Genomic DNA, 14,368 nt, shown 5'->3' with positions numbered 1-14,368 from the left:
GGTGCACATGGGGAATATGGTAGTACACTGGAGCCTGCATAGGATACCTGGTACCACATCAGAAGCAAGAGGACAGAACAAACTGATCAACTGCCCCAGCCAAGTGTTGGCAGTGAAGCTCTGGGCAAGTGGAGACTCTAAGGTGGACTATGTCAGCTAGTGGATTCTGAAGAGATTTCATCATGCTTGGTATGGCAAACTTGGCAGCACTTCAGAACAGTTGAACTACTGAAACCACTTGAGCAGTGCCCTCCAAAAATGCCACACATCAGGGACTCTGGGATGGTCAGAGGTTTGGTGTGGCTTCTCTCCCAATCTCCCCACTTCCCCTAGATACAGGAAGGTCAAAAGAGAATGTGGAAACAATGGTCTTCCCCACTTTCCTGTAGCCCTTGACCTTTTGAGTCCTAATCAATTATGCAAAGATCAGCAAAATTTTAAAAAAGAAAAAAAGGAGTTGGGTCTGACTGCATTTAGAATTAGTCGAAATTTACGTGAAAGTACTGTGGAACATTCTAGAAGATGAAGTTTGAGCCCGGCAGGTGTTGCCAGACAAATCAGCCTGGATAGCTGTAATGTTGGACTATGGAGGGTTAAAATCTATCGTGGCCACAACTCGGTCATACAATTCTTGGCAAGTATCCTGTGTGGGATTCCAGCTCTGCGGGAACTACTTCCCTGGCAAGAAACTGCGGTTTCTCTTAAGAAAACCGCCAGGTTTGAAGACGGTCCCGGTTGTTCCGAACCAACCACCGACACCAGCCGGCAGCAAGATGGCTCTTTCGCCACACACTTGTCCGGAACGGCACGTCTATCACGTCAGTCACGCGCCAAGAAGGCATCCTTGCCATTTCCCCGGGCCCTACAGCCTTACCGTTTCCTAGGTTTCAACATGGCGTCGCCCGGAAGTGACGCACGCCTGGCCACGCCCCGCCACCCCAGCCACCCCGCCCGCAGCGGCGGCGCCGAGTGCGGAGCCAAGATGGCGGCCGAGTTGGAGTACGAGTCCGTGCTGTGTGTGAAGCCTGACGTCAGCGTGTACCGGATTCCACCGCGGGCCTCGAACCGCGGCTACAGGTACGCGGGCGCCGGCGGCCTCCTGCCCATGCCCTGCCAGCCTGGCGTGCCAGCTCGCTGGCCCGGGGGGTGGCGGCAGCCCTGTCGGCTCCGGTGTTGGCTTTGAGTGGGCGTCCTGCAGCGAGCGTGCCCGCCCGTCCTCCCCCGGGAGCCCTCGGGGATGTCCGTCTGCTGCGGGTCACCCGCGTCCACGCGTGCCAGCTTCCGGTGGCTTTCCCCCGCGCCCTTCAGGCTCCTCGTCCACACGCGCGCGCGTGCCTCCAGGACCTCGTGCCCACGGGTGGGTGGGTGGCCGGGTGATCCTTCTCTGTTGATTCTTCCCCTTCGGTTTCGCCTGCGGGCAAGGTGATGATCTTACGTTTCCCCATGGTTTCCAGTGGTTTTTTTTTTTTTATTTCTTGATGATTTTGCTGTATTTCCTGTCTCCATCCCTTCCTCCCCTCTTGGTCTCTCCTGCATTTTTTCCCGCTGCTGCGTGAATGCAGTTTGTTTGCTGCAGGGCCTAACCGACAATCTTGCAGCCGCGTGAGTAGGAGTCTGAGAATGTTGTAGGGCCTCAGATAGTTGAGAGATAGTTACTGGATGGATATTAGAATATCAGGATGTACCCTGACCTCTGCAGCGTAGGGGCAAGTCGCCTACTCCAACTCCTAGGTGTGTGTGTGTGTGTGTGTGTGTGTGTGTGTGTGGAATAGAAGAAATGAACTAATGTTTGGCACCTCTCAGGAGTGTATGAAGAATTAAGTCATGTGATGGGTGCAAAAGAATGCAGGAAAGGCTTAAAGCAGTTGTTAATCTAACATGGTGCTCTCCTCCCCCTCGCTGACGCACGTCACTGCGAGGTGCCCTTTCATCGGGACTGTGGCTGAGCACTTAGCCTTTCCTTGTGCCTGTTGTTTTGCTTCTCTAGTAGAGACTCCTTGTATCATGAGCTGAAAGGTTAAAGTGTTTGCCATGTGTGCCCTGGACCCCGTGTTGCATCCTTAGCCGCGTTGCAGCCTTGGCAGAGATGTGGAGCTGCTTGCGGGGAGCTGGCCTGCGGACCTGAGTGGCCGTGCGAGCCGACAGGGTTCCTGGTGGCCTTGGGTTTGTTCTCTCACAGTCCTGTAGTCGGTTGCTTCCTATGCTCTTTTCTTCAGGCTGATCTGGGAACAACTTGAACATTTCCCACCATGGCTAGGTGTAGGTCAAGACTGGAGCTGGGAACAGGCTAGCACAGGTCTGCTGGCCGTGAGTGGGAGACACCCAGAAATGGCCCCCCATTTCTGCCTTGCAAGGTCTGGTGGCAGGAAGCTGGACTCAGCGGTCATTCCCAGGTATTCTTACTATAGGATACTAGCAAGTACCTGCGTTGTGAGGTTTTTTTGTATGATTGTTTTTAGAGATTTAGTTTTATCTTTTATTGGAAATTCAGATATACAGCAAGGAGAAACAGAGAAAATCTTCCATCCAATGATTCACTCCCCAAGTGAGCGCAACGGTCAGTGCTGTGCCAATCCAGAGCCAGGAGCCAGGAGCTTCTTCCCGGTCTCCCACACAGGTGCAGGGTTCCAAGGCTTTGGGCCGTCCTCGACTGCTTTCCCAGGCCACAGGCAGGGAGCTGGATGGGAAGCGGGGCCGCCAGCATAAGAACCAATGTCCATAAGGGCAGGGATGTTAGGTGCTAGGTTATGGGCGCTAGGCCTGTTTGTTTTTATTGGAAAAGCAGAGTCACAGAGAGAGAAGGAGATATCTTCCATCTGCCGGTTCACTCTCCACCTGGCTGTAGTGGCCCGTGCTGGGCTGGTCTGAAACCAGGAGGCTTGTCCAGGTCTCCCTTGTGGGTGCAGGGGCCCACACACTTGGGCCATCTGCTGCTGTGTTCCCAGGTGCATCCAGGAGGGAGCTGGATCGGAAGTGGAGCAGCTGGGACTTGAACTTCTGCACCAGTGCTGCACATAGCAAATACTGTAAACATTGGCATTGTATGGAGAAACCTAAACGTGTTAACATTGTTTAAAAACAGCAACTTTAGGAGTTTAGAGCATGACACTTAGTGAGTTCTGTGCCTTCTACTTGAAAACACCTGCTCTGTCCCCCCCTGCGTTCCGCCTTCACTTCCTGCTTCCATCCGCACAGCCTTCAGTCAGCTGCTCTGAGACGGCAAGGCAGTTTCCTCACTGTCCTGTCTATGTGTCTCCTGTGTGTGTCCCATCCGGTGGCGTTTCTTGGTCTCCAAGAGGCTTTCCCCACGAACCCCGTTTTTGCAATAGTGAATGAGAGCAGCCCTGGGCGAATGTGGAGAATGCTGGTTTACTGTTGGCAAATCACTTCCCCTCTTTTTGGACCTTAATTTCCTCATCTGGGAAAAGAGATCAGAAGATGTTGTGCCCTTGCCAGAGCCCCTCCCTGCGTGGGGCGGAGCAGATGCTCGCTTGCTGCTACCTTGATTCCGTGGCAGTCTGTCAGCTGCCTGCATGGTGGATGAGCAGGCCTTATCCCTTATCTCGAGGTTGCCCCTGGGGGAGGCTCTTCCCTAGGGGCGGGGGGTCACCGACTAGATAAGAGAGAATGGATGGCTTTGGTTTAGTGGAGGCCACTTGTTGCTGACTTTCGCTGACCAGCCTTCTGGGGAGATTTCAGTGAAAGGAAAACATTGACGAGCGAGTAGGAAATGGTTTTCCCATCTGTGAAACTGCCCTTTTCCACTGCCCTTTCAGGAGCGAGGGGCGCCTGTGCCCACACAATCATCTGGTCGGCCCTGCCAAGGCAGCTGCAGGAAGGAATGAACATTCAGTGAGCCTAGAGCAGGCTGATTTTTTTTTTAAGATTTATTCATTTTTGGGGCCCGGCGCGGTGGCGCAGTGGTTAAGGTCCTCGCCTTGCACGCCCGGGATCCGATATGGGCGCCGGTTCTAATCCCGGCAGCCCCGCTTCCCATCCAGCTCCCCGCCTGTGGCCTGGGAAAGCAGTCGAGGACGGCCCAAAGCTTTGGGACTCTGCACCGGTGTGGGAGACCCAGAAGAGGCTCCTGGCTTCGGATCAGCATAGTATCGGCCGTTGCGCTCACTTTGGGAGTGAATCATCGGATGGAAGATCTTCCTCTCTGTCTCTCCTCTCTGTATATCCACCTTTCCGATAAAAAAAATAATAATAAAAACAAATCTTTATAAAAAAAGATTTATTCATTTTTATTACAAAGTCAGACATACAGATAGGAGGAGAGACAGAGAGGAAGATCTTTCAACCGATGGTTCACTCCCCAAGTGGCCACAACGGCTGGTGCTGCGCTGATCCGGAGATAGGAGCCAGAAGCTCTTCCGGGTATCCCACACGGGTGCAGGGTCCCAAGGCTTTGGGCTGTCCTCCACTGCTTTCCCAGGCCACAAGCAGGGAGCTGGATGGGAAGTAGAGCTGCTGGGATTGGAACCGGCAACCATATGGGATCCTGGTGCGTTCAAGGTGAGGACTTTAGCTGTTAGGCCACGCCGCGGGGTCCCTCTCCATGTTCTTCTAAACACGTCTCCCCTGGAGAGCTGAGTTACTACGTTGTCTCATATGTTTCTTCTGTCTTGGAGTGCAAGCCTCACAGGCAGGACCTCCGTGGGCGGTTGTACTCTGAGCTCCTGCAGTAGTTTCTGTGACTTAACAAGCACTGCTCAGTGATGGAGCCACAGGGCTGGGCAGGGCTCCCGCTGCCCGGGATCGGCTCTAGTGGGCGTTGATATTGCCTGATCAACAAAGCCGTAGCTTTGTGGTCTGCGATGTGAAGTCACGCCACTGTGATGGGTTCAGTCCTCACCTGCTTTAATTTGTATTTTCACATGTTCTTAACGATGCCTCATGCCATCCCCAGGTGGCAATGCTCTGTGTTTCCTGTGGACTGTGACGTGAGGAGGCTGTCCGTGACGGGGAGTGCAGATCCCCCGGCTCCCTGACACGCGAACCTGACACTGGCTTTCCGTCTTCCCGTCCTAGGGCATCTGACTGGAAGTTAGACCAGCCTGACTGGACTGGTCGCCTCCGGATCACCTCCAAAGGGAAGATTGCCTACATCAAACTGGAAGATAAAGTTTCAGGTGACCAGTGCGGGGCCCTTGTGCTTAAGGAGACCGGTCTGACGTGCTTTGATAAGTACCTTCGATTGGGGCTGGCTGGAAATATTTACTTATTGGAACCCTGGCTTCTGGCTGTCTTTGCTCAGAGGAGTCTGTCTCTGCCTGCAGGGGAGCTCTTCGCGCAGGCGCCGATAGAACAGTACCCGGGCCTTGCTGTGGAGACCGTGGCCGACTCCAGCCGCTACTTCGTAATCCGGATCCAGGATGGCACTGGTAAGGGGTTCTGCATGGAATGTTCAGGAACGTAATTACTTCAAAGACAGCGTGTCCCCATTGACTTTTTCTTTCTTTTTAAGGACTTTTTTTTTAAGATTTATTTATTTTTATTGGAAAGTCAGGTATACAGAGAGGAAGATCTTCCATCCACTGGTTCGCTCCCCAAGCAGCTGCAACGGCTGGAGCTGAGCCAATCCAAAGCCAGGAGCTAGGAACCTCTTCCGGGTCTCCCATGCAGGGTGCAGGGTCCCATGACTTTGAGCCGTCCTCTACTGCTTTCCCAGGCCACAAGCAGAGAGCTGGATGGGAAGCGGGGCTTCCAGGATTAGGACTGGCACCCACCCTTATGGGATCCTGGTGCATGCAAGGCAAGGCCTTCAGCCACTAGGCTACTGCGCTGGGCCCAAATGAACACGTGTTATATGTTTATGTTTTGTGGTGCTTTCCACTGGCCTGGTCTGGAGCACCTTATGTCTAGGGCAGTGGTTCTCCATCTTGTCTCTGTGGTGCGGCAACACTGCTCGGCCAACAGACAGATCATGAGTTGTGTGGGGATAGGGGAGCACTGGGCTTTGTGACGGATAAGTTGTGCCGATGCAGTGCCCACGCAGAGTAAAGGCAGCGTGAAAGCAGACCTGGACAATATAGAAAGAAACAGGATGGCTGTATTCTAGTAACTTCTTTTATAAAAGCAAGCTGTGGTGGGATGGTACTCCGTGAATGTAATTTACCAGTCTGCTGAGGCTGTCTTGGGTCATTGGGCGAAGTCTGTCCCAGAGGACGCTGCGTGTGCTCAGGTCTGTCTGTCTCACAGGGCGGAGTGCGTTCATTGGCATCGGCTTCTCGGATCGGGGGGATGCCTTTGACTTCAATGTCTCCTTGCAGGATCACTTCAAGTGAGTGACGCTGGTGGGGGGCTCCGGGGGGGCGTGCTCTCTCGCTCCCTGGCGTCTTTATTTATGAAGATAGTTTCTTAGCAAAGTGTGTCCCCCTGTTCCCTTCCGTTTCCTTCCGGCGTCTCGTTCCTGTCCTTAGAGCTTGGGGAGGTTTCAGAGCCCTTGTGTCTTTGGCTCATGCTTCTGAGGGATTTGCCTCGTGTCTAGGAGGTGGCGGGAGGCGTGCAGCAGGGGTGTCGCATGCTGCCTGTGTTCAGGTCAGCATGCGACACGTTCTGTGCCTGCTGGTGGTCCCCCAGCCCCGCCCTGGCCTGGAGCGCTGCGGCACACCTTCACTTCTCTCCCTTGGTAGCAGACCCAGCTCTGCTTTGTTGAAGCTGGGGGCGTCCCTCAGTCATCTCAGAGTTCTCACCCCGTCCCCCAGGCGGCACCCCAGCGTCGGGCGGAGGACGTGGTGCTCACGTGGCCTGCTTTGATGACGCCCGAGTCGGTGTGCGTTCCGTGTTCCTCCTTAGAGTTCTATTTCATATAAGCCAGACACACCGAGCTGTGAGTGTCCAGCTCTGCCTCCAGGGGACCCACGCTAACATCACTCACTCTTTTCCCAAAGGTGGGTGAGACAGGAATCTGAGATTTCCAAAGAATCTCAGGGCCTGGACAGTCGGCCCAAGTTGGATCTGGGCTTTAAGGAAGGGCAGACCATCAAACTGAGTATTGGGGTGAGTGCATCTTTCAAGAACTCTGTTTCCCTGTGTTTTCGTCAGCTGGCAACATCTCTTCCTCGTTTCCTTTCCCCTCTGTAGAATATTACAACCAAGAAAGGAGGGACTTCCAAGCCCAGGCCTGCAGGCACTGGAGGGCTCAGCCTGCTGCCACCCCCACCCGGGAGCAAAGTGACCGTCCCCCCGCCTTCCTCGGTCGCCATCAGCAATCATGTCACCCCGCCCCCCATTCCAAAGTCCAGCCACGGAGGAGGTGATGCAGGTAATGGAGGACCCCCCATCGAGAAGCCGTCCCTTACATTTTAGTTGGGTAAGCCTGTTTAACAAGGAGCCTTGACGCTTTTGCTAAGAAATGGACGAGGTGATTCTGGTGGCCTCTGGCGAGGATCCCAGGGTTCTGGGTGAGTGAGAGTCCCGGGACAGATAGGTTCTCTGGCAGCTAGTATGCGTTATTGGCAGCATCCCTTCCCCAGTCCTTGCCTCAGTGCCGGGGGTCTGAGGACTCTGCTGAACTTGATTTTGACTGGGGCTCTGCTGGTTTCTGTCTGAGCGTGGTTGGTAGACACCGCTGGAATTCTGAGAGTCTGTTTCCTTTCTGCAACATGGAGCTCTGAAGCCGCTCTGTGACAGAGGATTGAGTGCCCTGACGGCACCTGGCACAGTGATTGAATACAGTGGCCATTCAGGAAAGACAGCTTCGCCTCTTCTGGGTCTTTCTGAGGGTGATGGAGAAGGGGAGAGGACAGTTAGCTTCCTGCCTCTGCTTAGATCTTCTGTGCTGTCTGGTGGAAGTATAAACAGATGCAGTAAAATCTTCTCATTTGAGGAGTGAGAGCAGTAGAACTCAGGAATTTTCCCAAGATGAGAGAAACAGATATTAGAATCTGTAAGTTTTCACTTAATGTATTGAACAGTGCATCCCCATGATAGGGATGCCCCACAGTGTGTCTGCTCAGCCCCCGTGATGGGGTGCCCACAGTGTGCCTGCCCATCTCCCGTGATGGGGATGGCTCACAGTGTGTTTACCTGTCTCCCGTCCCCTGTGATGGGGTGCCCACAGTGTGTCTGCTTGTCTCCCGTCCCCCGTGATGGGGTGCCCACAGTGTGCCTGCCCGTCCCCCGTGATGGGGATGGCTCACAGTGTGTCTACCTGTCTCCCGTCCCCCATGATGGGGTGCCCACAGTGTGTCTGCCCGTCCCCCGTGGAAGGACGTCTGCGTTGTTGCAGGGATTGGACAGTTCTGACTAAAGCTGCTGGAACATCTGGTGCAGGTTTCTACGTGAATGTGCATTTTGGTTTCCAGGGTTTCTGAAGTCCTATGTCTCTTTCCTGTTTTGCTCAGATATCCTCTTAGATTTGGATTCCCCTGCGCCTGTTCCGACAGCAGCGTCCGCACCGGTCTCTGCAAGCAATGACTTGTGGGGCGACTTCAGCACTGCGGCCAGGTAACGGGCGCTGGGAGGCATGCCGCTCAAGGAGAGCTTTGCCGTGGGAAAGCCAAGGAGGTCTTTTCAGCTGTTGAAAAGGACATCATATAGGAGTTCTAGGGACAGTGAGACTGGAAAGTTTAGGGTGAGGTCTGAGTAGAGTCTGTCTGGCCCTGGTATTATTTCTGTGAAGTATGGCTCCGGAAGTTTTTGGGGGGCAGTTCTTGGAGCCTCATCAGTGATGAATGGGTCGGTGACCGTGGGCCATGTTCTCCTGTCTTGCAGCTCTGTGCCAAGCCAGCCACCACAGCCATCCAACTGGGTCCAGTTTTGAATAGCGTTGGCAGGACATTAAGGACAGACTTGAAGCATCAAAATGACCTTGAGGGCACCGATCAACCCGTGAGGGAAGTTAGGAAGCCCTTCCCTCCTAAGAACCGAATTCCTGGACAATCTCCCGAGCTTCTCCATTGCATTCGAGCCGACTGAGGTCCGTCCCTGTGTTGGTCATCAGCGTGCAGCTGGGGAGTGTGTGTTGTGCCCTGCCGACTGCCAGGGCGGGGAGCGTGGCTGTTAACTTGCTCCTGGCTGGCTGTGCTCAAAAGGCCAGTGAGCATTTGAGGGCAAAGTGACCTGCAGCATCTGTACATTTGTTTTCTGTCCTTTAAGTTCTTTAACTTATTTCAAAAAAATCATCTCATGGCCCGGTGTGCCTCTGTGAAGTCCTGTTGAGCAATTTCAGGAGAGGTGAAAACCCTAAAACTTCCTTTTCTACCAACCCCAGACTCCACAAATGGCAGGCCGATCTCAGTGTTTGCAAATTCAAAGTTTGGGTAGGGGTTGGAAAGAGTCGTGTTTCCCCTGCTGTAAATAGGGCCTCCTTCGGGCTTGCCGTGTTCAGTGAGCATCCTGGGTGGGTGCGGCCACGTCGCCCTGTGTGTTTCCATGTCTTTCTGTGATAAGAGGGTTGTGTTGGTGGCACTTTCACTGTTCTTTCTGTTGGTTGAATAGTGCAACATCTTTGACATTGGGCGTTTCTGGGATGAAAGCGGCTCAAGGTGGCTGTGCTTTCCAAGGTCTAGGGGTGTGTTTAATTCCACGCAGCCCTTTTTGGCTGCTGCCTTTGAAGCACAGCATTAATTTGTAGGTGCCCCATTGTTTGACCTTAAGCTGAAGAGTTTAGTCTTAAACCACTTCTGTAGAGCAGAGAGGTTGAAAGCACTTAACTGACTCAGCCCCCACGTTGCCCTGCTGCCCGTGTGTCTGGCCCCTATCCACGAATATTTCTTTTTCAGTCTGTTTCTCTTTCATAAAAAGCTGCTATTACACCTGCTGTAATTTATGAAGGAAGTTAGAGATCCACAGGCTTACCTGTGACAAATTTTGCCCGTGACTTTGATACCCGCCACCTGGGGTATCTTAAAATCAAATTCCTCTCCTGCCATTTTACAATGCTGTGAAGAGAATTGCCCTACCCATTCACATGAATGGGTATAATTTTGTTTGCTAATGAGCAATTGTGAGGATGAAACGGGAGGATGTAATTTCTCCCCTGAGTACCTGTATGTACACATTACGAGAGTCCTTATGTTTAGTTTAAAATATATATGCTCTCTTTGATTTCCTTGTTAACTTTTTGCTACCTTGGGTCCACCCCGTTCATTGCCTCGCCTTCCCAGCAGCTCTCTTGCAGAGCCATGGCAACGCATGTACAATTCCAGTGCAGAACACTAAGGAAGGCTGTAGCATCATGGTGACTAACTGTTGGGAACCTGTTTTCTCAGTCTTCTTCCACGTTGGTTTCTTTGTATTCTTAAGATGATAATATATTATGTATTTGAATTGCTGAAAAATTGAAATGGAAGTTTAAAATATATGTATATAAAGCATATGCTGTATTGGTGCAATAGTAATTAAAATAAGGAAAACCATGGTGTGTTTTTTAGTTTGTTTATTGAACTGCTTTTTAGATTTAGTTGACTATATGAATGTTAGGCAATAAAAACACATTAATAGCTGTTATTTTTTTTAAAAAAGATTTAGTTATTTATTTGGAAGGTAGAGTTGCAGAGAGAGATATTTCCAGCTGTTGGTTCATTCCACAAATGGCTTCACTGGCTGAAGTTGGGTGCCTCAGGAGCCAGGAGCTTCTTCTGGGTCTTTCACGTGGGTGCAGGGGCCCATGTGTGTATCTTCCGCTTTCCCAGGCGATTAGCAGGGAGCTGGATTCCAAGTGGAGCAGCTGGAACTCAACAGCCTGTGGTACCACCTGTGCCCGCTCTCTGCAGTGGCGTCCCAGGCTGTTGGTTTCATTCAAGGAATAAGTTGAGACTAGATCTCTGCTTGTAGCTCTGTGCTAACAGAGCTTCCCTTGTCATATCAAGCATCTTATCAAAATGGCAAGAACTAGAAATTCAGTAAGAGCAAAACTGGGAAATTCTCAAGAATGTAGGCATTAAAACCAGTGGTTCAAACAAAGAAAAAGGAGATTAAAAATATCTTTTCTTTTAACTTCCTGAAATTTTTTTTTTTAATATTATTTTTTTTTATTGGAAAGGCAGATATACAGAGAGGAGAGACAGAGAGGAAGATCTTCCATCCGATGATTCACTCCCCAAGTGAGCGCAATGGCCGATGCTATGCCGATCTGAAGCCAGGAGCCTCTTCTGGGTCTCCCACACGGGTGCAGGGTCCCAAAGCTTTGGGCCATCCTCGACTGCTTTCCCAGGCCACAGGTGGGGAGCTAGAAGGGAAGCTGGGCTGCCAGGATAGAACCGGCGCCCATTTGGGATCCCAGGCGTGCAAGGTGAGGACCTTAACCACTGTGCCACTGCGCCGGGCCCAGGATTAAAAATATCTTAAGCTTGGGGTTGGCACTGGGGTGTAGTACTTAAGCCTCCTCTGCGGCACTGGCATCCCATGTGGACCCAGTAAGAGTCCCAACTGCTTTGCTTCCGATCCGGCTCTCTGCTTATGACTTGGAAAGCAGTGGAGGGTGGCCCAATTGCTTGGGCTGCCTGGCTTTGGATTGGCTTCTGGCCATTGACCATCTGAGGAGTGAACCAAGTGGATGGAAACATCGCTGCAAAAGCATCTTCCTAACATCTGTGTTAGAAAACTGCCTCAGTGTTTGTTTTTTAAAGATTAGTTTATTTAGTTGAAAGAAGAACAGGGCGGGGGGTGGGCTTCCATTCACTGTCTCGGCCTCAAGAAGCCCACAATGGCTAGGGCTGGGCCACACCAAAGCCAGGAACTGGACATTCTATCGTTTTCCCACATACGTGTTAGGGCCATTAGTAGGGAACTGGATTGAATGTGGAACCAGTTGGTTCACCAACTGTTGGTCACATGGAATGCCAGCTGTGCCAGTGTTGCCCTTACAGCTTTAACAGAGTTCTCTCACAGTGGTCTGCTTTGGTCAGTACTGTCAGAAGTGGACTCTGTGAAGGAAGTTCTCTTGCCCAGGTGTATTTGTTCTTGTTATCCTCCCCATTGTTGAGCAAACAAAACGGCGTCATTCTGTGCAAATGGCCCGTGTGATTCCGGAATACTTTGATCATCTCCTTATTTTAATCATACAATCAGAATAGTTTTCTAAATGATCAATGTGTGTATAAGAGTACTCTGTGTGAGAACTTATCAGTGACGTGCAGGTTAGAGCTGCAGAAGGTACCACCTGACTCCTGTAAGGATGGAGAGCAGAAGCTCAGGTGACAGGTTGGCAAGGGTGTGGAGAAAAGGGAAGCTCTTCAACACTGCTGGGAATCTAAGTCGGTTACGGCCGTTATGGATGAGGGCACAGATTGCCTCAAAAAATACACCAGCTGTGCCAGTAGTCTGTCTTAGGGATTGGATGAAAGCTTCAGCATGTTCATGACAATACATATGAAAGCTGCAGGGATTTTCTTTTTAAAAAGTGCATCAAAAAGAGCCTTATCTTTTAGTTTGCAGTAATTTGTATGTCAAAAGGAAATGAAGTCATGATTTCCAAGAGGCAACTTCCCTCTTAGGTTTCATGTAGAAGTCTTCACAAAGCCCCAAGATACACAAGTGCTTGTTGAGGGATAAATGGGTCCAGAAAATGCCTGTGTACAATGGAATTCATCCTTAACAGGAAGGGACCACGTGGGTGACGCTTGAGGACGTGAGCAAGCTCTGGAAGGACAAATACTGGTCAAACACAGTGGGGGAAATGGGCAAAGGACACACAGTAGCTGCTGCTGTCCCAAGATGCAGCGAAGCCTACAGTTAATGTATCATTAACAATTTACTCAGAGAAGAGTGCTCAGATATTACCACACACACACGATTACATGTGGCGATCGACATGCTAATTAGCTTGGCTGTGGTAATCATTTTACAATGTATACCTCAATCATAACATCACGTTGCACACCCTAAACATAAAGTCAAATATACAGAGAGAAGGAGAGACAGAGAGGAAGATCTTCCATCCGCTGGTTCACTCTCAAAGTGGCTGCAGCAGCCAGAGCTGAGCCAATCTGAAGCTTGGAGATTGTTCTGGATCCCCCATGCAGGTGCAGGGTCCCAAGGTTTAGGCTGTTCTCAGCTGCTTTCTCAGGCCACAAGCAGGGAGGTAGAAGGGAAGTAGTCTGGCTCCCTGCGAAGTAGTAAGGGGCCACTAGAGGGCACGCTTCCCCCAGCAACTTCAGCGCAATCGTAGGGAATGCTGTCAGGCTTCCGTCCACAGCAGGCATTGAAGAAGAAATGAAAACCCACAGGGGCGTTTTGCCAATGGCATCCAAACGGGCAACTCATGCAGAGTTTGTTGGGCAGGGACAAATTCCAGGAGGATATGCCTTTTCAGGCTTTAAGCCAGTATTTGAACGGGATATGTATGTATTAATTTTAATGAAATCCTCTTTGGCACCAGCTTCCTGGTATGGATCACCGATGGGCATAAGGAGCAATGCTTCATTCCTTGTTTTGTAGCCATAATGCTGCTAAAGCACCTCTATGGCCTATAACTACCAGTAAGAAACCCAGCAGCAATTGCTTCCTCATCGTGTGTGTATGTGTGCATGAATCATGTGCAAGGTACTAGTTAAGATGGCATGGATTTTCTGTTTGAGAATTTGATCAGTATCATGACCAGATGATTAGACTTGGCAATCAATACCATGAGTGCAAAAGTACTCTTAAAACCCTATATTGCAGAGCTGCACATTTTCCATATTGCAAACTAACCTGTTCCCGCTGGGTTCCTGCCACGGGCATGGGAGAGCTGACTGAGCTCCTGGTCCCCGGGCTCCAGCTCCAGCAACCGTGCATGGCAGGCATTTAGGGAAAGAACCACGAGTGCGCTCTCTCTGCCTCTTGCGTCTTCACCACTTGTCAAACATTATCTAAGAGAATGTTTTGAATCCTGGGAACACTGCCTGGTTGAAATCGGGGCGGACCATAGCAGCGGCAGAAAGAGGCGCTTTGCTTTTGTCACCTTTGGCAGCCTTGGTCTCAGGGACAAGCCTGTCATTTAGGGAATGCCCTACCACGGGTGGCCACCACTGTCAAGGCAGTAAACGTCGTGTCTGAGAAGGATGGCTGCTGCTTCCTCCAACCGGAGGCCCAGCTGTTCCTGACACTGAGATGGTGGTCATGGCAGTGGTGTTTGTGGTCAGGAACAGTTTGTTCAGGTGGTCACGGGGGCGCTGGATGTAGCCACGGTGGTGGTAGATACAGTGGCAATGGGGGACGGTTACCAAGGGACTCAGTAACGATCAAAGACATTTTGGAAGTGTTCAAAACTACACTGACCTTGGTGGTTACAACAGTGGAGATCAACATTTTGACCCCTAAAGAGAGGACACTTGGATGCCGAAGTTGCAGCTCCCGTGGTGCTGACGGCCAACGTTCTGTCAAGAAGAAGGCACAGCAGCAGTTGCTGTGGCGATGGCAGAAGGCTTTCATCACT

The 14,368-nt window shown here is 51.3% G+C and overlaps 1 protein-coding gene across 2 annotated transcripts; it reads left to right on the top strand.

The window, feature by feature from the left end:
* Nucleotides 1-954: 954 nt before the first annotated feature.
* NECAP1 (NECAP endocytosis associated 1) lies at nt 955-10,364 on the top strand. Of its 2 annotated transcripts, XM_040978845.1 has the most exons (8): nt 958-1,077; nt 5,035-5,135; nt 5,283-5,387; nt 6,205-6,286; nt 6,897-7,005; nt 7,090-7,270; nt 8,352-8,454; nt 8,722-10,364. In XM_040978845.1, exons 1-8 carry the CDS (start codon nt 983-985, stop codon nt 8,768-8,770), a joined length of 825 nt encoding a protein of 274 aa, XP_040834779.1. In that variant the 5' UTR covers nt 958-982; the 3' UTR covers nt 8,771-10,364. The 2 variants fall into 2 exon arrangements, with proteins under 2 accessions (XP_040834777.1, XP_040834779.1); XM_040978843.1 differs by having other exon boundaries at nt 955-1,077; nt 5,035-5,387.
* Nucleotides 10,365-14,368: the final 4,004 nt, after the last annotated feature.

Source organism: Ochotona curzoniae, unplaced genomic scaffold (assembly GCF_017591425.1).
Source record: "Ochotona curzoniae isolate NIBS_2020 unplaced genomic scaffold, NIBS_Ocur_1.0 contig_2927, whole genome shotgun sequence".
Taxonomy (NCBI): Eukaryota; Metazoa; Chordata; class Mammalia; order Lagomorpha; family Ochotonidae; genus Ochotona; species Ochotona curzoniae.
The sequence above is the reverse complement of the archived record's forward strand: the minus strand, read 5'-3'. Positions and strand labels throughout refer to the sequence as shown.

Coding starts and splice junctions, on each gene's coding strand:
- NECAP1 (XM_040978843.1), top strand. CDS start 983: ATGGCGGCCGAGTTGGAGTACGAGTCCGTGCTGTGTGTGAAGCCTGAC. Junction 5,388..6,204: donor CCGGATCCAGGATGGCACTG/GTAAGGGGTTCT, acceptor TCTGTCTCACAG/GGCGGAGTGCGTTCATTGGC. Junction 7,006..7,089: donor CCATCAAACTGAGTATTGGG/GTGAGTGCATCT, acceptor TCCCCTCTGTAG/AATATTACAACCAAGAAAGG.